General features: G+C 42.7%; 1 protein-coding gene across 3 annotated transcripts in view; it reads left to right on the forward strand.

The window, feature by feature from the left end:
* The window catches only part of VGLL4 (vestigial like family member 4), a 122,904-nt gene that overhangs the window by 46,305 nt on the left and 52,838 nt on the right, over window positions 1–23,761 (forward strand). The window contains exon 1 of one of the 3 annotated variants that reach the window (XM_019537029.1): window positions 6,705–7,226. The exons of the other annotated variants lie outside the window; for them this stretch is intronic. Coding sequence (XP_019392574.1) covers window positions 7,145–7,226 — 82 coding nt within the window. The 5' untranslated portion in view covers window positions 6,705–7,144. Of the gene's footprint in view, window positions 1–6,704; window positions 7,227–23,761 lie in introns of those variants that run through there. 3 annotated transcript variants of the gene reach the window in all.

The following is a 23,761-nucleotide window of genomic DNA, read 5'->3' on the forward strand; positions in this document are numbered from 1 at the left end:
GTAGCAAGGACACCAGAAGATATGACAGCACTGCCACCTGAAAGCCAACTGTGGCCATGGCCTACTGGCAGCTGGTCAGTGCCCTTCCTTTTGCCTTCCTCATCTAAAAATCATAGAGTCCATTGTGAGACTTTCATCCCTAGACATTGAATTTTCAGGGGTAAACTGAAAACTATGGCTAGATGCTGAACTATTTCTTTTAAAGGACTAACCAGAATGAAATTTTATATACTGTGTTGCAGAATTTAGCTACTGCTTATGAAAATGTATGTGCAGTTTTCCACAGATACCTCCAGAGGGTGCTGTTGCCCCAAAAGTTTTAAATGTATAAAAATATAAATATGAAACATTTTATCAATGAAACTGGGTTTTTGGTTGTAGCCGTGTTGGTCTAAGGACATAGGCAGGCAAGGTTCTTTGAGTAGATGTGACCTTTTATTAGACCAACTGAGTAGCTGGAAAAATTCTTAGCAAGCTTTCAAGTGCAGTCACTCTTGGTCAGGCGTAGGGAGTCTCTGCTGGTCTGAGACTCCAAGGAATGAGCTTTATGAATGAAAAGTATTTTTGGTGTTATAGTAAGTAGCATAGGTAAGATGCTGTGCACAAAATGTAGTACTTAATAGTGCTTGCAAGTGGTTTAATTTATGAGAAGTAACATTTATAAATAACAAAACTCATGGCATATGCCATTAATAATTTGCTTTTCAATATACTTGGCTTATGATCTGGTTACATAAGTTTGCCACTGATGTTATTTCAACCTGGACTATTCCAATTAATCATTTATGAAACGGATTGGAATTCGTTCCTTGAAAGAGTTCACAGAGAACTGAAATCCAGGAATATTTATTGCAAGTACCCACAGTACTTGAGCATATTTGGATTTTAGAAATCTTCTCTAGTTCTTTACATAGATTGCATGAGGGTGGGTTTTATTTACAGACTCCTTAAACTTTTCCTCTCTGGTCCTTTGCTAGGAATTCATTTATTTTTAAATTTATATTCATGTAATGTAACACTTGTAGTACCAAGTTGTTTTGTAACATATAACATGACAGATATTAGTTATATTGTTTAACGAAGTACTTAAAATCATGGACTTATTATGATGGTGAGCATAGCACAGATGTGCAGAGAAAGGAATTGGACACTAGCTTACCTCCCCTGACCACTGGGATGCCTAACAGAAAATGAGATATTTTTAAATTGGGAAACTCTAATGCTTATTTTTCCTCCATGAAACCATGTAACAACAGAAGCTCAGGAATGCTCCAGGTATTGAAGTTGCACACAGGATAAAATTTCTTCCTATTTCTCAAAACTTTAGGATTTCTGGCCTAGTAAATGTGTTTCAGGACAGATGGACTTGCAGCTACTTTTGTCAGTGTTTAACTATGATATTTTCCCCCCGTAATGGTAATATTTATTTAGTAGCCATTTGACTTTTACTCTATGGGCATACTGTATTTTTTTGCATGCCTGTGCCCCTACCTAAAATACACATTTTATTTCTGAAAGGCAGAATGAAAAAGAAACATCTTTTTTTGAAAATATGGGTAAGTAGCAGTACGTAACTGAGTAGTAGCTTCTGTGACAAAAGCCTCTGGTAGGGAGATGTCAGAGCCAGCAGCTACGGAGCACCACCTGTTACAGTGCAGTGTTACTTTCAGTTTCTCCCACAAAGACAAACTTCCATTACCATATTTCATTACTTACCTGATTGTCCCAGCGTCCAGCAGCTGAATTTTGGGGAAAACTACATGTGGTTTGCAAGTAAGTATGGTACTCTGAGGCCTAGTAAAGTGAAAGTTAATTGTAGCCTGACTGAGATCAAAAACCCAAAAGCAGAGTCATTTTGCATCAGAGTGAATTGAACATGGGTGCTGTAGTACTTGAATGATTTCTCAAGCCCATCCCACTTCAAATTTACTAATATAATTTTATTCATAAAAGTTTCTTCCATCTGGAAAGCTTCTTATTGCTTTGTCAGGGGGTAGGAGAGCACAGCTTAAACTGTTAAAAATTTGATGAGCCTCATGACAGATTTAATTAACAATCTAGGTTTTTAATGGATCACTCACATACACACTTTATTAAAAGGATTGTGGATTTCAGAATGTGGTTATGAGCATGGTTTTAAATTAGTAGGTACCTAACTTAAGTACCCAGCTACTTTCTTGTGCAGCAAAATAGGAGCTTTTACACTTCATCTTCTCAATAAAAGTTTTTTGTTTTATTTTTGCATTAATCTCTGGAACACTCAGTGCTCTTGTTCCTTTAATTGAAAGGAAATATAGGCAGGTATTTTGCAGCAGAGTTTTTCTTATTTCAATTAAAATACTTAGAGGAAGTAATATTTTTTCATCTTTAAATTTTATTCTAAACTAGTAACCTAGCTTTAGTAGAAGTAACAGTAATACAAGTGCCTTGGTATTTTTTAAATGTTTTTGATGAAATGTCAGTTTAGGGATCACTTCTCCTATAAGGGAGTGGTCTTGCTGCATGCACAGAGAGAGGCTGCTCAACCACAGCCAGGTCAGCTCAGCCTGGCCACCACCACTGTGTGCTTTCTGTTGAGCCCAGCTGCTGCTGGCCTGGAGCACAGAGCGGTGGCAACTGGGCTAGGCATACCACATTGTAGTGGAGTGGCCTCTTTCTGTTCTTGCAGTAAGCCCCCTCCCAGCAGGAAGGGGCTTATTCGGCTGCTAGCAACTTGGTCTGCTGCAGCTGAAACTGGGGGGGAGGGGAGGGGAATAACAGGGGCTGAATAAGTCCCATCAGTGGCTTGCCCTGGCACAGAATGGGCAGCAGGGGCTGGGCCTACCCCTCCTGGCAGCTGGAGCCTGTTATGGCTTCACTGTGAGGCCAGCAGAGCGGCCATGGAGTGCGGTGGCACTGAAGGCCCTTGCAGGGCTCTGGCCCCAGACCCCAATACTGCTGTGTGCAGCCCGAAGTCTTGTGGCTATGCCAGACAAGAAAGCTGATATTTTTAACAGTTTCTTTGCCTCTGTTTTCTTGAACAGGGACTGGGATATTCCACGTACCAGAGGTAGGGACAGTCTTGCGGATAGCTCTGTCAGGCCTTCAGTCACTGCAGATGTAGTTGGGGATCTTCTGGAAGGGCTAGACATTTTTAAATCTGTAGGTCCAGATGCCGTCCACCCAAGGGTGTTGAGGGAGCTGGCAGGGGTCATTGTGGAACCCTTGGCCCGGCTGTATGAGCATTTGTTGTCATCTGGCCAGGTGCCAGGGGATTGAAAACTGGCTAATGTGGTCCCAGTTTTCAAGAAAGGGAGGAAGGAGGACCCAAGTAACTATAGGCCTGTAAGCTTCACCTCAGTGCTCGGGAAGATCTTGAAGAAAACCATCAAGGAGCACATCTGTGAGGGGCCAGCAGGGGAGATCGTGCTCGGGGGGTAATCAGCACGGGTTCATCAAAGGTAGGTCCTGCCTGACCAACCTGATTACCTTTTATGACCAAGTAACTAAATCCCTGGATGATCATGTTGCCGTGGACGTAGTCTTTCTAGACTTTAAGAAGGCCTTTGACACTGTCTCTCACCCCATCCTTAAAAAATTAAGCGACTGTGGCGTTGATGCCTGCACAGTTGGATGGGTAAAAAATTGGCTGACGGGGCGCACCCAGAGAGGAGTAGTAGATGGGTTGTACTCAACCTGGCGAGATGCGAGCAGTGGGGTCCCCCAGGGCTTGGTTGTGGAGCCCGTCCTGTCTAACATCTTTTTCAGTGACTTGGACAAGGGGGTGGAAAGCATGCTGTCCAAGTTTGCTGATGACACTAAGGTGTGGGGCGAGGTGGGCACACTTGAAGGGGGAGGGAGGCTGCAAATAGATTTAGACAGACTATAAAAGTGGGCAGATGAGAATAGGATGGGGTTCAACGCAGACAAATGCAGGGTGCTACACCTTGGGAGGAGTCTAAGGCATACGTACAGGCTGGGGAATTCCCATCTTGAAAGCACAGAGGCGGAAAGGGATCTTGGAATCATTATTGACCCCAAGATGAACATGAGCTGCCAATGCCAGACCGCAGCCAGCAAGGCCAGCCATACCTTGTTATGCATCCAGAGGTGTATCTCAAGCTGGTCCAGAGAGGTGATACGCCCCCTCTATGCGACTTTGGTCAGGCCTCAGCTGGAGTACTGCATCCAGTACTGGGCGTTGCACTTCAAAAAGGATGTGGCCAGCCTGGAGAGGGTTCAGAGGAGGGCCACCCGCTTGGTGAGAGGGCAGCAGGACAGGCCCTATGAGGAGAGACTGAGGGAGCTGAACCTGTTCAGCCTCAGCAAGAGGAGGTTGAGGGGGGACCTGGTGGCTGCCTGCAAACTCATCAGGGGAGATCAACAGCAAATAGGTAGCGCCCTTTTCTCCCCAGCACCACCTGGGGTGACGAGGAACAATGGTAATAAGCTGATGGAGAATAGGTTTAGGTTAGAGATCAGAAGGCAGTATGTTACAGTTAGGGTGGCCAAAATCTGGAACCAGCTTCCTAGGGAAGTGGTCCTTGCCCCCACCTTGGGCAAATTCAAGAGGAGGTTGGATGATCACCTGTCTGGGGTCTTGTGAACCCTGCATTCATTCCTGCCTGTGGCAGGGGGTCAGGCTAGATAGACCTCCTGACCCTAGCTACTATAAAACTGTGAAACTATAAGTCACAGTGCAGCCCCTCGCTGGGAAGGGGATCAGTTTCTCACACAATGGGACAGGGGGCCCTGTCCCCTTCTGCTGCAGCAGCAGGGAGGGGGCATGGCCAGTCAGGGCTCCTGGGGGGGCGGGGGGCAGGGATGGGGTTATTCCTCTGGTGAAGGGAACAGCTGGGGGCCTATTCTGGGCAGGGAGCCACATGGGTGCCAGTGGGTTAGAGAGGAAATGAACTCTGCTCCCTGCCCCACTCTGTCTCAGGGGCCATGGTGCCCCCCTGCTGTAGCAGCAAAGAGGGGAGTGTGGGCAGACCTGGCTTGGGTCCTTGCTGGTGGCATAGAGTGGGAATTAAACCCCTCTCTGGCCAGTTCAGTCTGGGTAGGCCACTCCCTCCCCAGCACAGCTTCCCTGCAGCCGAGGGCTGGCTCTAGTGCCCCCTGCGCCTGGCCTGAGCAACTGCAAGCATGTTTGTCCAGTTATAAACCAGTTCCACCTAGGCAGATTAAACTAACCTGTAAAGGCTGAATCAGTTCAGGCTCTGGCTTCTTGCATGTCTGTCCATAGCCTGAAAGGCTCCATATCATCAACAGATGCATGCACTGCACACACCCTCCTTTGCCTCAGAGTGCTAGCCTGGGGCTGGGGGCTGGCAAGACTCCCACCCCTTGAGCAGCCAATGGGGAAAAGCCTGGGACCGTGCAGGCAGACATCCCTAATGACAGAGTCCTGCCAGGGCCTGCCCATGCTCCCTCAGCTCATCTCCCTGCAGAAGGGCAGGGAAAGCTGCATTAGCACGCTTCTAGCCTGAGCCACTGCAGGCAGGTGCCTGAATTTCCTCAGTCCAGCGAGAATGTCTGTGCAGTTACAAACCAGTTCAGCCTCGTCAGGTTAAACTAATCTGCAGAGATTGAATCAATTCAGGCTCAGGTTTTTTGAATGTCTATCCCAAGCCTAAAAGACAGGAATGGAATGTAGGCATCCAATTTCTATTGACAGTTGGGTGCCTAGCTCCTTTTGTACCTTTTGAAAATCTCCCCTGAGGTAACTAAGGCAGAAAAGTGATTTGTACAAGGCCACGGATGGGATATTAGAACCCCGGAACTCCATTATGTCTTTGTTTAGACCACACTTTCCTACTGTTGCTTTAGGTGTTAATCTACCACAGGGGATGTGTAATGATACCCATTAGGATGACATACTACATAGAAATACTGATACAGATGTTGTTCTTTTCTGTGATGATTCATATACATCTGTATAAACAATTAGAAATCTTTAAGATCAAGGTTTTGAACTGCTGGAAAACAAACCACATCCTGAGATGAGAACAACTATTGTTTAAAAAATACAAAAATAACAACAACACAAATGTCCTTCATTCTGTCATTTAAAATGGTGTTAGAGCAGGCATTTTAAAAAAAACCTGTAAAATGTTTAACTACAGATCTTTCTTAAGGATTTAAAAAACACCGTTAAACTCGAGCATAAACTTCATGTGTGTTTATAAATACATATTCCACTGTTCAAACAGCTGATTTTTTTTTTTTTAAATGATAATTCTTGTTTTTTCCATAACCTGGCTACTAAGAATCCAGTTCGTTAATGTTTCAAATAGTATTACTTTTCAGTGAATTGGCAACACTATTGTGCTATGCTGAAACCTTATCAAAAAGCTGCAAATATTTTAATAGCCCAGTAAAAATAAATGTGAGGGGGGTGGGAGAAATTATTTAAAGTAAAAAGTTTAAACTCAATGCTGTCACTTGGAAATCCTTTCTGGACAAGTTAATCCTGTTTCCTTGCAGATTAGCTTGCTCAGTTTTCTCAGCTCAGTACTCAGAGGTCTCTCTGTTTTTCTGGACTTTTCCTGTCTCCCTCCCTCTCTGTTTGCAGTGGCAGCACTGCTTCCTGTCAAGAGCAGCTCTGACATGGTTCTTTCTGTACAGACTCTCCACCTCCTCCTTCCTTTTCTTTCACTCAATACATTTAGAGACTGATCTTGTGCAGAAAATATCCTTGACATTTGAAGAGCTCAAGGGATTCAGTGAGCATGCTCAGTTCTCTGTGCCCGATAGAAAGAGGAAGCTAGTTTACATACGAGTCATACCAAGCATAGCCTGCATGTCAGTGCAGTTAACTTGCAGCGGGCTGTGAGCAGAACTAGCGTGGCTTTGTTTTAGGAAATTTCCTTCCTTTCTTTTTCTTTTCTTTTTAATTGGACAAAGATTTACAAAAAGGTTTTTAAGAGTCATCTTTGTAGAAAGGCATACAGTACACTTTAAATTTAGTCTAAAAAACCTGGAAGGGTCCTCTTTTTTTCCTTCCAAACTGCCTTTTAATATACTTTTTTGATTAATTAAAGGCTGGGCCTTGAGCTTGTGAAGTTTAGAAAGAGCCAGGAGCTACTTAACAGCATTTGTCTGGCTGCTTCTCCCTTTTTCTGGGCGAAAGCAAGCAAGCTGGTCTTTTTTGCTAGCCTGATAAATGCTATTTATGAAGATGGACCTGTTGAACTACCAATACTTGGACAAGATGAACAACAATATTGGCATTCTGTGCTATGAAGGTAATTGTTTCATTTCACAAAGTGCCTTTTGTGGACTGTATTTTAATTTAAGTCGGATTTCTCTCCCCTTTGGTTTATATTTGTTAACACGTGCTATAGTACTGGCTAAGTGTTAAGTAGAATTTGAATTCTTTTTTTCAAAGAAATATTTACTGTTCTTTTGAGCATGACAAATAGTTTTGGTTTTTAAAAGCAAAGATAGCACTGATTGAAATACTTTAAATCAAGAACCTTGCCTGTGCACCCAGATAACATTCTGATAGTATTAATATAGTTGTAAAGGAAATAATTATAATTTTTATAACATGGATAAAAGCATTAATGTATTATACCTTTATATGTATAATATACTCTAGCAAGTGTACAATAAGCTTTTATTTGTGCTTTATCTTTATTCTATATGCTTTATCTACATTCATAACATATTTCAACAGTGAGACTTACAAGTTTTTGTCATAATTCAGTAATTGATTTTAAACAATGAAGAATTTTGCTCCTTTGGCTTTGGGGGTTGTAAGTATCCATATTACTGGGCACAGAGTGGCCTTTTGTTTGACTTCTCATTTTCTATACAGCTCTGAGAGCCCTGACAGTGAAAGATGTTTCTCCCCCATACTCCCACAGACACATACATGTACCTCCTCCTCCAAGAACCATCCCACACTGCAGCCCTTGTGGAAGCAATTACACAACAGTCTGGAAAACTTCACTTTTTTTGTCTTTGTTCTGAGTTTGCTTATTTTGTCAAGCTAACATAGTTTAGTGTCAACTGCTGATACTGTGGGTAATAGTTGTCTTGTTTCAAAGTTACTTTAGGTAATGGGGGAGGGGTTGCAGCTGCGTAGTTTTAGTTGAGCTTTATCTACGTGCAGTTTACAGAACGGGTAATGGCTTGGCTTTGAATGGAAAGAAAGGCACCACTGAGCTAATTCAGCTTGGCAATAGGACTGTTTTTGCTGTAGCCACATTCAAACATAGCAGAAATCTTTATTTTGATTCAGCAGGAATTTTTTCCAAGTTCATCTGGAAAGTAAATTTGCTGTAGATGACTGTAAAGCAATAAACATATATATAGATGTGATCAGGAGGTATCTGCTCACACCACTTAAGAAAAGACTAGGCCTTAAATCTGGGAGCAGAACCTCACTCTCATAAAATGTCTGCCCTTCATCCTGCTTCAGTCAGAATGGTCACATTTCCTGGCTTGAGAGATTAAAAACTTTCATATGTAGAACTATGAAAGCCTCTACTTTACTTTCATTTACATAAAAATCTTGTAAAGGAATGTACTTGGATAAGTCTGCTGTACAAAGAGTGGGTTTAACCAGTTAGTATTGAAAAATACAATGTAGATTGTGTGTCACCAGCTATACTTTCATATTCTTTCCCATTTTGTAGATTCTTTTTTGAAACTTCTTTGTTGCAAGAAGAAACCAGATACAAACAAGAATTTTGAGGTTTTTTTGCTAAGTTGGTCATCACCCTGAATTAAAAATGGTGCTTTATTATGACATGACTGCTAGTTTGTAATAAAAATGGTGAACGTTCTAAATAGAATTTCTGCTTATCGAGGGTACTTGCGGTTTTTTGCATTTCTCTGACCAAGGGAAAGGGTCTGTTTGTTTTTTCCTTAGGCTTTCATTAATTTCATTCAATTAAGTTTATTAGTAAGTACTTTGAAACTGCTTACCAAACTCTGTTTTCTTATCATTTCTTTTTAAACCTGTTTTTTTGGACAGATCTTACTTTTGATAGTTGGAAAGCGAAAGAACAACTTAAGGAACACACTCTCATATAGCTGCCTTTTGTTTAGTTTAGATGTCTCTTGCTGTTTACCTTATTATGGAAGTTAACATTATTTTTTAACACTAAAATAAACACATGGGAAATGAAAAAAGAAAAGCAAAACCTGATTGCTGTTTATAGTGAGGTGTTTATATCTTAGGGGTTTAAAAAGTATAAACACTGGCCCACATCTCCACTAAACCCTGAAAGGTTATTTTAGAGATGCTTACAGATCTTCCATGCTACTGCCATGGGATTTTACAGTGGGATTGTCAGCAATAATAGATTCTTTTTAAAGCCACAGGTTGCAGTAGTAGGGGGGTGTGTGTGTGTGTGTGTGTGTGTGTTGAGAACTAAATGGTTTTTTTTCATATTAATTTCTTAGGCTTTGAGGCTTGTACTTGAACTACTTTATACATATGCAAGCACGCATACATACGCACTTGCGCGCATACACACTTTCCTGAAAAAGTACTTTTGCAGATGTAAGATAAAAATGCATTACATGATGGTTAAATCTATATTATATAATCATATGTCAGGATTTCTAGAAGAAATTAGAATTAGATGCCCATGTCACACTGGAATTTAGTGAAATGTTTGTTTGTTTATTTCTAGATTTATATCACATCATATCCAGAAGACTCATGGGTGTTTTATTCTCTTAGTCTCTCCTGAAAATCCCAGTCCAATTGTATAGTATATTACTGCTTTCCTTGGGTTGCTAACTTTTTTTATAGTAGACTGCATCAAATCTACTTTCAAATAATTACAGTGGCATCATAATTTCATCCATTTCATTTTTCCCTTGTAATATCTCTGCCAAAAGAACAGTGTTGTTTGCCTTCACTTACTGAAATGACTTGTACCTATGAAATGTACTATTATCACAGAATCATAGAAGATTAGAGTTGGAAGTGACCTCAAGAGGTTGTTTAGTCAACTCCCCTGCTCAAAGCAAGACCATCCCCAACTAGATCATTCTAGACAGCTCTTTTTGAGCCAGGCCTTGAAAAACTCTGAGGATAGAGATTCTATCACTTCTCTAGATGTAATCAATTCCAGTGCTTTAATACCCTCCTAGTGAGAGAGTTTTTCTTAACATCAACCTAAACTTCCCTTGCTGCAGCTTGGGACCACTGTTTCTTGGTCTGTTATCTGCCACCACTGAGAACAGCCTAGCTCCATCCTCTTTGGAACCACCCTGCAGGTAGTTGAAGGCTGGTATCAAATCCCCCTCTGACCCCCAGTCTTCTCTTTTCCAGACTAAATAAGCCCAGTTTAGAAGTCATGTGCCCTGGTCCTCTAACCATTTTCTTTTCCCTCCACTGGACTCTATCCAACATCTCCACGTCCTTTCTGTAGTTTTGGGGGGTAGGCAAAACTCCAGATGTGTCCTCACCAGTGCAGAATAGAGGCAAATAATCACTTCTCTCAATGTGCTGGCAACACTCCTACTAATGCAGCCCAGTATGCTGTTAGCCTTCTTGGCAACAAGGGCACACTTGTTCAGCTTATTGTCCACTGCAACCTCCAGATCCTTCCTCCAGAGCTGCTGCTTAGCCAGGAGGTCCCAAGCATGTAGTGGTGCTTGGTGTCATCCACAAACTTAGTGAGGATGCACTCCATCCCATCTTCCAGATTTGTTAATGAAGCAAGTTCTTTCCACAGTCTACATGTATTAGGCCACCCTTGCATTAATCACAAAAGTGGAAGACTACAGTTTGTATAGTGAACTTTCCTGTCCAGGAAGCATTGTAAATGGCACATTAGCATCCATGTATTTCATACATCTGTCATGCCATTATTATGGTAGTCCTTACTGATTCATGGATGGGATCAGGCCTTCATCCATCCAAATTCCAAATTCAAATTCTGTTCTTGTCTAGTAGGTTCCTTTGTCATACTGCCACAACTAAGGTTGGTAGTAATGGGAAATTAAGGTGGAGTTTGGCCTGCCATAGCATAATAAAATAGGTACCTATTTTGTCTTTGAATTGCTTACGTTATGGATCCTGCTTTTAAACTCTGTGTGGGGGAAGGGAGAAGAGTGAATAAACAACTGGTGAGGCTGAAACAACGGAGATCTGCCTTCCAGCAGCATGGTGTCCTACTTTACTGGAGAAATAATAGAGCTAGGAGATACAGTGCATTATCTTACTAGCCAAATGAAAAGCACAAGTGCTAATGGAGTACTCTAGATCAGTGGTCTCCAAAGTGGGGTGCGCAAGACGATGCATTGGGGTGCGGGAATAAAATATTAAAACTTCTATTGCAGTTTACGTGTGCCCGGTTAATACATATATTGTGGGGGGTGTGCTCAAAAATTTTTTACTGGTAGGGGTGTGCAATCAAAAAAGTTTGGAGACCACTGCTCTGGATGATGCTTAGTGTTCTGCATTCTCAGTGTTAATTAAAAATAAATTTAAAAATTTCAGGAATTTGTGGAGTTTGTCTTCAAAACAAAAATCAGGATGAAATTGGGATAAAAGGAAGAAAAGGAAAGAATTGGTTTAAGTCAGGGAAAAATCAGCAGTGAGGGAAGAAGGCTGGAAGGGGCAGGGGGAGAGGTGCAGTGCAGTCTGATGCTCCTGGGGCTGCAGCGGGGAGCAAAGTGGGGGAAGCTGTCAGTGGGTGCAGGGCGGGGGGGCACGTCTCTTACTGCTGCGTGCCCCCCAGGAGTGCTGGGGGGCTGTGCTGGGCTCTTCCTGGGAAGCACGTGCCCCCAGATCCACATGCGGGACAAGAGCAGGCTGCCACCCACCCTGAGCACCAGGAAAAGCCCAGTGCTGCTGCTGGCCCTAGCCTGCAGGGAGCAGGGCCGGGCTTCCCCACGTGCCCCCTCCAGGGCTCCCAGCTCCCAGCACCTGCGGCAGAGCCGAAGCCATAGCTGCCGGGGTGGAGCTCAGGCCTGCTCCACCCGGGGAGCCCTGAGAGTGATTCTTGTGACCCAGCCCACCCCACCTGGGGTCAGAGCCTGGGAGCACCCTCAGGCAGCAGCTCCAGCCATCCTCCCCTGACCCCTGCACGGCCGCCACCACCCGCCCTCTCCCTGTCCGGCCAGAAACCTGTGCCTCAGGTAACTGGCATGATGGCTCTTTTAGCTTATACCCACCATCCGTTTTTTGGTTCAAATCCCTGTTAACCAGCACAAGTGGGGAATAGGCCATTCCCCACTTGTGCTGGTTAACAGGGATTTGAACTGAAAAACGGGTATAAATCAGTAAAAACCAAATGACTTAAAGAAAATCAGGGAATTTATCAGTGAAAAGAGGTAAAAACTGAGAATGCAGAACACTAACGATACTGTTCGTCATGCACTATACAGATGCACAGTGAAGAACAGGTTTTTAAAAGAGATTGCAACCAAAGTAAAAGTGGAAAATGAAACAGGTGGCTCAAAGAGGTGAACTGCCTTGCCCACCATTACCCATCAAAACTGTAGCAGAAGTAGGAGAGAAATGGGCAATTAGCCCTGCCTTGCAAATGAAGGATTTTAAAATATTTTAAGAGGATTTGTATAGGAATAAACTTACCTTTGATTGCACCATTGACTTTCTCCAAGATGATGCAAATATTTGACAGGATAATGATTTATTTGTGGATAGTTTACTTTTGAATGTTCTCAAAACTTGTGGTTTTATGTTCTTAATGAGGCCACTATCAATGTATAGTTTTGATGGGAAAATTATTTTTGGCAAATGGCTTCTAGTGATAGATGGGAACAAGCAAATTGTATGTTGTGATGTTTCTCATAGGAAGGCATCAAACATGTTAAACTCTTCAGTTGAAAAGTGTTCACTCTTCCACCGGGGAAATGGTGGCAGACATTTTAATGATGATCAACTGTTTCAAGCAGGTTATTTCTTTAGTGCAATTAGAGAGAACAGAAATAATTAAGGAGATTTCTTGACAGGCTCTTGATATTGATTCGTAATTTGATCTACATGTATTTATCATTCTTGTTGCATTTGCCACCAGTTACTAACAATTGCCAGTTTAATAAGTAGTGCTTTAGTTTCATTGTTTTCTCTCTAATGAGCTTGGAGACATCTGAAAACTCATGGCAGATTAGTGTCCTCACTGAGGTGAAAGGCCATGAAGCAGAACCATACCGTACCAGTCTCAAGTTCCTAATGCTTCATATCAAATGACAAGCACTTAATCTGGGAGGTTTATTCTGAGGCAGAACATCTAAATCTTGTTTTTCTCTCAAAACTCACTTTTAGCTTTGTAGTCTTTCTCTGGGATTCCTGTGTGAGAGGTAATGGCTGGAGGACTCTGTTAAAAACAAATCACAGGTAAGTCTGTTCTGTGGTAACTAGAGGGTAGACTGGGAAGCTTTGGCTCTTAATTGCCATGTGGGTATGTCTGAAAATGTACAGTTGCTTTATGGAAGATCATTGTTTTTCTCAAGGAGTGAACAGATGGCTTTGTGTTGGAAGGGAGATTTGTGTCTTCCTTCTTCCCTCTTCTCTTGTCTAATGTTTTATATTATGTATGCATTCTCAAGCTTGGACTGTTTCTCTGGGAAAGGTATAAAGAAATGCAATAAGATGCAAAGAAATCCCTCCAGGCATGTTATGAGACTCAGAGCACTCAATATAGTTTTTGTTCTGCAAGGTCTTCTGAACAATCCAGAAAACTGGATTTTGTTATGAGGAATATTGGATCCAGATGTAGAGAAAAACACCACTTTTTGGTTTCCTAGTTCAACAGCTTACATTAGTTAGTTGCATATTACATAATTATTTTACTTACTTCCTGTGACACTGAAGCATTAGTTGGCTACAGTATTGAGTCTGAGTAGCTGTCTAGTGCAAAGCAAATAATTTTTAAATGCATATACATATTCCTATACATCTTCCAAAAAAGATTAATGGAGATACATGATACCAAACGCAGACTCTGAAAGTTATTTTGCTACCTTCATTGGCTCATATTTTAATGAAATATTATGTGCTATATATGTTCTAGTTTCGTTTCCATGAATTTTCTTTGTTGAACTTGAATTTCACTCTGAATTTTAATATTAGCTTCTCCTTTTAAGTTCAAATCTATAAATACAAACCCAATCTTGCATTAAGAATGAATGAAAGTATTAAACAGCATGGATACCTCATCTGTGGTCAACTAAAATATTGGTAGCATACTTAGATTCCCTTTTTAATCACAGTAATATAAATTAGGACAAACCCTCACATTTAAAGAACTGCCAGTGGGTTTTAAAAAAAATACATTTTTTCTTAAGTAAAAGTCAAGAGCTTAAGCTTTCTGATTTGTTTTTGACTTTGCTCCTTCAGTCAGTTTCTCCTTTCTGAGGTGGGCGTCCTCTCTTAAGTGTGGAATTCAAGATTGTACCAGTTTTCCTTACCCGTCTTGCAGCTCAGAAGAAATTTAGGTTAAAAAGGGTTTGCTTTTGTTTTTTGGAGTCCCTCTAACTTTCTAAGACCCTATATTGGGAAAGAAAAAAACAAATGCAGTAGTGGGTTATTTCACAACTTTAAAGGAGATAAGAAGCCTGGTTATAGAAATGAAGCTTTAGAAGTTCTATAGCAGCAAATTGAATTCTGTGTCAATGAGCAATTTGCTTAAAGACTAACTTGTTACTCACAAGTCAGATTTGCTACAGTGCCAAATGTCTTTGGATATAAATTTAGGATACACTGAAATAGCTTATATTGCTCCAAAGTTCAAATAATGCACTTTATTGTATAGAAGGCTATTAGATAGCAACTAGAAGCTGAAACAACAGTCTGCATTGTGTGACATCTGAAATTATGAATGAAAAAAGTTCATCCATATGTATTGGGGGTTTTTTTTAGTATCTACTTTGCATGAAAATAGTTGCTTGTTAATTCCTTTTTTGTGGATTTACACAGATGGACCTTTATATTTTGATGCTGGCTGAGTTTAACATGCTGCAAGCAGATAGTGTGCCAAGCAGTTGAGCAAAGTTGTTTATACTAACAATAATCCATCAGGACAGAACCTTAATTTTTCATTGATAATAGTGCAAGGTAGCAATGAATACAAGTTTCTTGAGGTTTGTTTACAAAATTAATACTGCACTTACCAAGTGTTAAATGAATACAAGGGTATTCTTCTTTTGTTTTGTTTATAATTTTATTTTGAAGCCAGCCAGTAATTTTTTTTTTCTGTATAATCTTCCTCAGTATTGCTTTACAAATAGATGTGGAATGTTCGATGCACAGAGTGCCATTGTTTCTGTCTCTTTTCAATAGAAGCGATATACTTTGGAAGATACTTGACTGTGTGATAGGCCAGTGTGATAGGCCACTTAAACTGAGATTTTCCAAAACCTTACAAGGGATATGGATACCTAATTACTATTAAAATTTTAATAGTAATCGGGTATCCAAATCCCATTCTGAAAATCTCAGTCTTTGAACCTGTTGAAAAAGACTTAGAAAACCATAACAAAGTGAAACTCTTTTTGTTCCACCTACAGTGTGTGTCATTTGGATTAAAAGTTTTTTGAAATTGGAGAACTGGTGGGGGGAGGGGACTGTTTTCTCTAATTTCTAATTCATCTAAAACAGTTATTCTCAGCAAGGATGTCATGGCACCCTGGGGTGCCACACAGTATTTGAAGTTGGATAGCCCTGGCTTAAAGCAATAGGCCAGAAAAGGAAGTTGTAGAAGGAAAACCCCAGGAATTGTGCATCTCCAACGTTTACCCAAGTGTTCTATTTCCCTTCTTTTGTTTTCCTCCCTCCGTCACTGGGAGAGATGATAACATACATAGTGCACTTAATATAGCCAGTACTAAATGCTATATATGAATAAAACTTTGCTGCTTTTGCACTGAAATAGGAAAAAGAGATGAAGTTTTGTTTTGCCAGGCGACTTATTCTTGGCATAGAGGTGTACCAGATTAGTTACTAGGGGTACACCGATAGAGATTTTTGGGGCCAATACTGATAGCCAATTTTTAAGGAGGCATATCAGCCAATACTGATCCAATTTCCGGACCAGCGGCTCCCAGTCCAGTGGCACGCAGTGGTGGCAGCTGTCCTCCACCCTGCACCCCCCAGTCCCATGCCTGCCCCATCCCGCCTGGGCAACGCCTGCCTCAGCCCCAGCCCCACTCCTCCATTACCCTAGGAGCCTTGATCTGCCCCCCATGCACCTCCCCCCCTCCTCCCCTTCCACCACACTAAACTTACCAGCTACACGCAACTTTCCAAGCAGCTGGTCTGTGCTCCTCACTGCCTATGTGCTGTGCGCACGCATGCACGGGCATTTATTGGCTAAATTTATTGGCCGTATCTGCCCAATTTACGATGCAATCAATTTTCTTTAGATCAGCGCCAATCCAATGTTGGACTGATGCATCGGTGCCACCTATATTAGTTATTTCAGCACTATTGATTCCATCATCCAACAACACTGGATTGCATAAGCCTATGTTTTCTTTAATGCATGATCATACCTGTCCTTTTTCAGTGCTCTTCATTCCTGAGTTCTCTTTTATGAATTGATAGTGAGGCTTATTTAAAATCCAGCATTGTAACAACCTTCTCCTCATTCTTTCAGACTTCGTTAGCAGGTTCCAACAAAGCTATTACCTCTCCCAGCAAAAGGTTTGGAGCTGACTGTGTTTTAAAAGCAGCAGTTGTTCCAGGATACACATTTGCATGCCTCGCTGTCAAGTCTTCCCATGTTGTGAGACTTAACATTCACTAAGCAGAGAAAAAATAAAATATTTCATTTATTTATTCACAGCTAAGCCTTTAAATGTGAATTGTATTTGGAAATGAGAGAGATTTAGTAAAACAGCAAATCTGTAGGAGCATGGCTCTGTAGTAGGGGACATAGCCAATATTCAGATAGTTAAGGACAGATTTGGCATTAGCTATTCTTTGTTAGCATTTAGCACTTTGTTGCTCTCATAATTTCACATTCAACAAATAAAACCAAAAGCTCCCAACAGAAATCTTTTAAGGGAGTTATAAATTTAATGTTGGGCAGAGTCTGATCCTTTGCAAGCACATTGTTGTTTATTTCTACACACACAAATGGTGCGTGTGGATACCCCTAGGTACCATGATATTGGCTGCTTCAGAAAGGGTCAGATGTGTACTGTCAGTGGCATATTGTTAGGCAATTTTGCTAGTCTACCAGTTATATTTGGCAGCTTCATTTTTTGAAATAAGCATATTTGGACACCTATAAAACCTGTAGCGCTGAAGGTTTAAGGATTAAAGGACACAATGTCCTTTATGTGGTTCCATGTCCCTGTCCTAGACTTTCACCCCTCATGACTGATGGTTTGTGCTAGTAGTTTTGATTCCTCAAACTATATGAAAAAATAAAAATAGGTTCCAAATCAAAATGAAACTGTTTCTGTGACGCTAAAATTGATTAGGAAGAAGAGAGCCAACTAAAACAAGAATATCCAATTTTGTTGGACACTTAAACTTTGGAAAGTGTTCTGCTACAAAAGCAAGAGCTTTACAAAACATATTCTTAGTATTTAAAAAAGGATAGATATGAGTGTAAAACACCTTTTCCAGTTGTTTCAGACGGAATGCATCTCAGAGGGAGGGAGTGATATGAATCACTGTCATGTGATTCATATAGAATGAATTAAAATCCAGTCAATTTCTTGGATTTGGTATAAATATTTACAGCATGGAAGGGGATTTTTGTTTTATTATGATGACTTCTGCTAAAGACCTTTTTAGATGGTCTCTTCTGCCATCTGGTATGCATTGCTGCTGTTTAACTCCCACCCTTGGCTTTCATGCTGTGGCATCTTGGGAAGCTATCACATGCTGTGGTTGGCTTAAATTAAATCACATGGAGCCAGCTGGGAGAATGCTGACATGCACACTTTTCCTGCTGAACACTCTGAAACCAGTGGCTACAGTTAAGAGGTGAAGTTTTCCATGCTGCACGGCTATCGATGCAAGCCTGCCTTCTTTATCAGAGAACACTAGAGTGGGAACAATGCAGATGTCAGGTCCTAGCAATAATGTTTACAGCTACATGCCTTTTTGTTTCTCACCTATTGTATCTCCTCTTCCAAATATTTTTTGTAACAAAAGTATCTGAAACTCATCGTATAAACAAAAATAAATAATTCTTTTGAAAATCACGGAATGTCCTAAGAATTATGCTTGTAGATGATTACCTTGCAGTAGGATACAGCTCAATGGAAAGGCTGAGGAGTACACAGCTTATGTTTGTAGTGTGTTAAAATTGTTTCTTGGTCAGTGTGTGATGAGGGTGAACAGGGCCCTCTGAAGTGACCCTGCCAAATGCTGTGGTACACCCTAACTGAACAGAGGAAAATATTCAGGTTTTTTGCTTCCACTTGAGGTAATTGAGTGCAACTGAGCTTCAAAAGGGACCAACTTATCTCTCTGCAAAGCTAGTGGAAATAGAAAATTAGTTCTTACCCCCAAACTTTGAGAGCCATAAAAAGGAACTCTGTAGACCTGAGGGGTTTTTTTTGAGCTTTGTGAAAGATTTGTGGCCAGCAACCTTTTAGTTTGTTTTATATTTGCTTCAGTGTTTGTATAAATAAATGTGAAATGATTTGGTAGGCAGGAACGGCAAGGAAATTGCTATCCAGCTCTGGCATCTTAGGCCTGCTGCACTGATGCACAAAATTCAGTGAAACCCAGGAGAATAAGAGAATAATAAAAAGTGGGTTGGAAGGGACCTTAAAAGGTCGTGTAGTCCAACCACCTGCTCAAAGCAGGACCATCCCCAACTACATCATTCCAGCCAGGGCTTTGTCAAGCTGGGCCTTAAAAACCTCCAAAGGTAACCCACACCACCTCTCTAGGTAACCCATTCCAGTGCCTTACCACTCTCCTACTGCAAATGTTTTTCCTACTATACAACCTAAACTTCCCTTGTTGCACCTTAAGACCATTGCTCCTTGTTCTGTCATCTGCCACAACTGAAAACAGTCTAGCTCCATCCTCTTTGGAATCAACTCTTTGGTAGTTGAAGGCTGCTATCAAATCCCCTCTGTCTTCTCTTCTGCAGACTAAATAAGCCCAGTTCCCTCAGCCTCTCCTCATAAGTCATGTACCCCAGCCCTCTAACCATTTTCATTGCTCTCCACTGGATTATCTCCAGCATGTTGTCATCCATTCTGTAGTTGGGGGGGGGGGGGGGCAAAACTGGACACAGTACTCCAGATGTGGCCTCACCAGTGCAGAATAGAAGGCAGTAATCACTTCCCTCAATCTGCTGGCCGTGCTCTAAGGGAGCCCAGTATGCTGTTAGCCTTCTTCGCAACAAGGGCACACTGTTGACTCATATCCAGCTTAATGTGCACTGCAATCCCCAGGTATTTTCCTGCAGAGCTGCTGCTTAGCCAGTAGGTCCCAAGCCTGTAGTGGTGCATGGGATTCCTCCATCTTAAGTGCAGGATTTTGAACTTGTTCTTGTTGAACCTCGTGAGATTTCTTTTGGCCCAATCCTCCAATTTGTCTAGGTCACCCTGAATCCCGTTTCTGCCCTCCGGCGTATCTACTATTCTTTCAACTTGGTGTCACCCACAAACTTGCTAAGCGTGCAATCCATATCATGTTCCAGATCATTAATGAAAATATTGAACAAAACCGGCCCCAGGTCTGACTCCTGGGGTATACCACTTGATACCAGCTGCCAACCAGACATCAAATCATTGAACACTACTTGTTGAGCTTGATGATTCAGCCAACTTTCTCTTCACCTTATAATCCATTCATCCAACTCATACTTCCTTAACTTGCTTTCAAGAATGCTGTGGAAGACTGTATCAAAAGCCTTGTCAAGGTATATCAAGTCTACTGCTTTCCCCACATCCAGAGAACCAGTCAACTCATCATAGAAGGTAGGTCAGGGATGATTTGCCCTTGGTGAATCCATGCTGACTGATCCTAATCACTTTTCTTCTCCAAATGCTTAAAATGGATTCCTTGAGGACCTGCTCCATGATTTTTCTGGGGATTGAGGTGAGGCTGACTGGTTTGTATTTCCCTGGATCCTACTTCCCTGTCTTAAAAATGGGCACTGCATTTGCCCATTTCAATCATTTGGGACATCCCCTGATTGCCACAAGTTTTGAAAGATAATGGCTCCATGGACTTTACACATCCAGCTTTTCTAAATAGTCCCTAATCTGTTCTTTCACCATTTGAGGGGCTGCTCGTCTTCTCCCAGAACTGTGCTGCCTGGTACAGTAGACTGGAAGCTGACCTTGCGTGTGAAGACCACAGTAAAAAAGGCATCGAGTACTTCAGCCTTTTCTTCCTCAGATGTCATCAGGTTGCCTCCTCCATTCCATAAATGACCCACACTTCCCTGATTTTCCTCTTGTTGCTAAGATACTTATAGAAACCCTTCTTGTTACCCTTCATGTCCCTTGCTAGACCCAAGTGATCCCTTCCAAACCCATGTTCCTAAACAAGTCGGGGCTGGGTGGCACCTTAGAGACTAACTGGTTCAGAGAGGCATACAGTTTCATAAGTAACAGCCTATTGTCAGATGTCTGATGAAGTAGGCTGTCACATGGCTACCATGTTTCTATATTCCTAAACACAGAAAGACTTAATCCAGGGGCCTGAAGGCGGATGAACCAATAGAAAAAGTTACCAAAAGACTAGTAAGTGTTTCAGTGGCAATGCATAGGTGGTGCAAGGGGGTGCACATGCACCCCCTGAGAGCACTGGTGCACCCCCTGACTAGCCATGCTCGCCGCTTAGGAGACAGACAGGGGAGCAGGCAGGAGCATCAGTGCCCCCCTGCAAGCACCAGCCAGGGAGTGGGAGCTTCTGGAAGTGGCCTCGTGATTGGCCGCCTCACAATTGGCTGTGGGGGAAGAACTGAGGCAAGATGATGGAATTCTAGTTGTAGATGGGGGGAGTGGTTGCGGCCAGAGATCTAAAATGGCCGCTGCAATCAAGCACCTGCTGGGTACTTGGCTCTGCTCTTAAAGTGGCAGTCATCAACAGTGCCCTGCCACATACCTTCCCCTTTAAAATAGTTCCTGGGGGAGGTTTCCACTACTGCTTCTCCAAAGCGGGCTCCCCTCAGAGCCCACGAAAGCCCTCAAGAGGTGAGTACCCCAAAGGTGCTCCGCCACAGAGGCTCAGGTCCAGGGTTTAGAAAGGGCTCACAGAGCCCCGCAGGCCGGATGGAATTGCCTGGCGGGCCAGATCTGGCCCATGGGTCTTATTTTGCCTGCCCCTGACATATATAGGAGCACTTGGAGGAGAGACTATGTAAACAAGGGAAAAAGCAAAGTCTACCTATGGGCAGCTAAAACCAGGCTGGTCTGCCTAAGATAGTGGTTCTAAAACTTTTTAGGCTCGAGGCACCCCTTTGAAAGTGCCAGCTCTTAGTTTTAACCCTTTTTCTTGCATACAGAAAAGTAGAGCAATTTTTCTGTTACGAAGAACTCAGAAAGACCACAATTATATATTTCTATGTGAAATTTCTGTGCTTATCTTGTGAATCTTGTTCGTAAATGTAATAGTGCTAACATTGTGGCACCCTAGTTGAAAATCACTAGCCTAGAATGAGGGCCCTCATTCCATGCTGCATTCTCAGACAGCTGGAGGGACCAATCACAGGTCTTGCTATACCAGACAGGGAGCATGGACCACCCTTAAAAGGATCTCACAGCAACCATGGTTCCCCAGTTGGAAATCACTGGCTTAGACTTCAAGTATAAGTTTGAAAAGTTTGAAAGGAGCTTCATTACCTTACTGGAATAAGGAAAGGGGATTGTACCTGTTACAAGATTTGGGATGGATAACCTAAAGTCTTCCAGCGTTTCCTTACAGCTATGATGCCTTTCAAAAACACTACATTTAGGGGCAGGATACTGATCCAGCAATTATGAAACGGCTTTGGATGACAGAAAGGGGAGTAGATAGATGGATGGTAAGGAGTACCTATTGATTCATTTTCAAAATTCAAGCATCCTTGGAAAAGAGAGGCCTGGATACTACTATTCTTCCATTGGCAAACAGATAAATTCCTATCTGGACTGTAGCAGGAGAAGTGTAGGAAAAAAACCTACTTATTTAAGATTAGAAGGAAAACAATTCTGGCCCATCAGACAATATGCCTTTCTTTTTGAGCAAGGGACATTAATGGCCTGATGTAAAAAGTCCCCATGTAATAACCTGCCCTGGACATAAGAGCAAGGAGCTTGGATTTAGCCAGGCCTCTTCCTCCTTCCACATAATCCAAGAGCATTGCAAAAAAAGTGGTAGTCACACAGACTGAAGGCTACAACAGAGTTCTAATTAGAAATGTGCCTATATATCAGTCCATATTGTATTGGCACTGATAAAAGGAAAATTAACATTATCAGCAATTCACTTTTTTTTTTTTTGCTGAAGGTCCAGATAATATCACCGATAAATGCTGCATGTGTGTGTGCAGGTACAGCTTGCACACAGACAGAAGTGCAGCCTGGCAGTGTAGAGAGTAGTATCTGTGGGGGAGGGAAGGAGTGTGTGGGGGGTGTAGATTGAGGTCCCCATGGTTTTGGGGGGAGGAGGCAAGGTCAGGCACTACCCAGCTGGGGTGGGGTGGGGTGCAGGAAGGAGCTGCAGGCAGCTTGTCTGTTGGATGGGGGGGTGGCTCCCACCACTGAGTGCACCCCCAAGAGACGCATGGGGGGCACATGCCCCCCCACACTTGTCTGCAGGTTGAGGGCCAGCTGCCTGCTGTGGGCTTAGGGTTCTGGGCCTCAGGCCCTTGCCCACAATGGGAGCTTGTCCTCACCCCACACAGATCCAGGGGGCACACACACTTCCCATGGCTCCCCCAGGGTTGTGCACAGTGGCTGGAGCCACCCCCTTGTGCCCTCCCAGACAAGCTGCTTGTGGCTCCATCCTGCACCCTGCCCTAGCTAGACAGTGCCTGCCGGAGCCTGCAGAGACCTCAATCTGCACCCCCCCCCATGACCCTTCCCTTCCCCCCCACAGACTTAACAGCTGGACGCTGCTCTCCAAGCTGCCAGGCTGCATATCAGCGATTAGATCAGTATCAGCCAGTTATCACTCATTAATAATCAGCCATCAGTATCAGCCCAAAAAATCTTTATCGCTGCACCCCTAATTTTTTTACTATATGGTGTTTTATTTTTTCCAGTTTAAAGATGGCAGCACCCTCCCTCCCAAAAGGAGCCCTTCAGGGTCAAGGGGAGAGACTTCCGGCGTCAAAAGTTAGGGGTTAGGTGGTGGGACTTTCGGTCCCAAGATGGCGACCGGGGGTGGGGCACCCATCAAGGGGCAGGGTGCTACCCTTGTGGCCCTCAACAGTTCATTAGAACTTGTTAAGCAGCCCCCCAAGCTGAAATAATTGCCCACCTCTGCTATATCTGAACCAAAGACAGCATTGTCCATGACATGGTATTTAGAACCATGGTATTAATGGGGTTGCTCCTCTTCAATAGTTGATACTCTCCCCTCCCAAAGGAAATCTGCTAATTGTAGAAGTTACATAAAGCATTTTTTTTTCTGTTTTTCTTTCAGTGCTGGCACTGAGCCCCCAAAAGCTGTTTCTTTAATCTTGTTTTGTCCTGCTTTTCCCTCAAGAATTCTAATATAATAAAGGGCTTAGATTGTGTGTGTGTGTGTGTGCGCGCGTGCATGTGCTCACACGTCTGTCCATAGTGCTTTTGGGAAACTGTGCATGTCCCCCCAAGATGGCCAGCGGAGGCTGCAGCAGTGCGGGGTGTTGGGTGCTGGCGCTCAGTCCCCGTC

Source organism: Crocodylus porosus, unplaced genomic scaffold, assembly GCF_001723895.1.
Source record: "Crocodylus porosus isolate Cpor-Errol unplaced genomic scaffold, CroPor_comp1, whole genome shotgun sequence".
In the NCBI taxonomy this organism is placed as follows: domain Eukaryota; kingdom Metazoa; phylum Chordata; order Crocodylia; family Crocodylidae; genus Crocodylus; species Crocodylus porosus.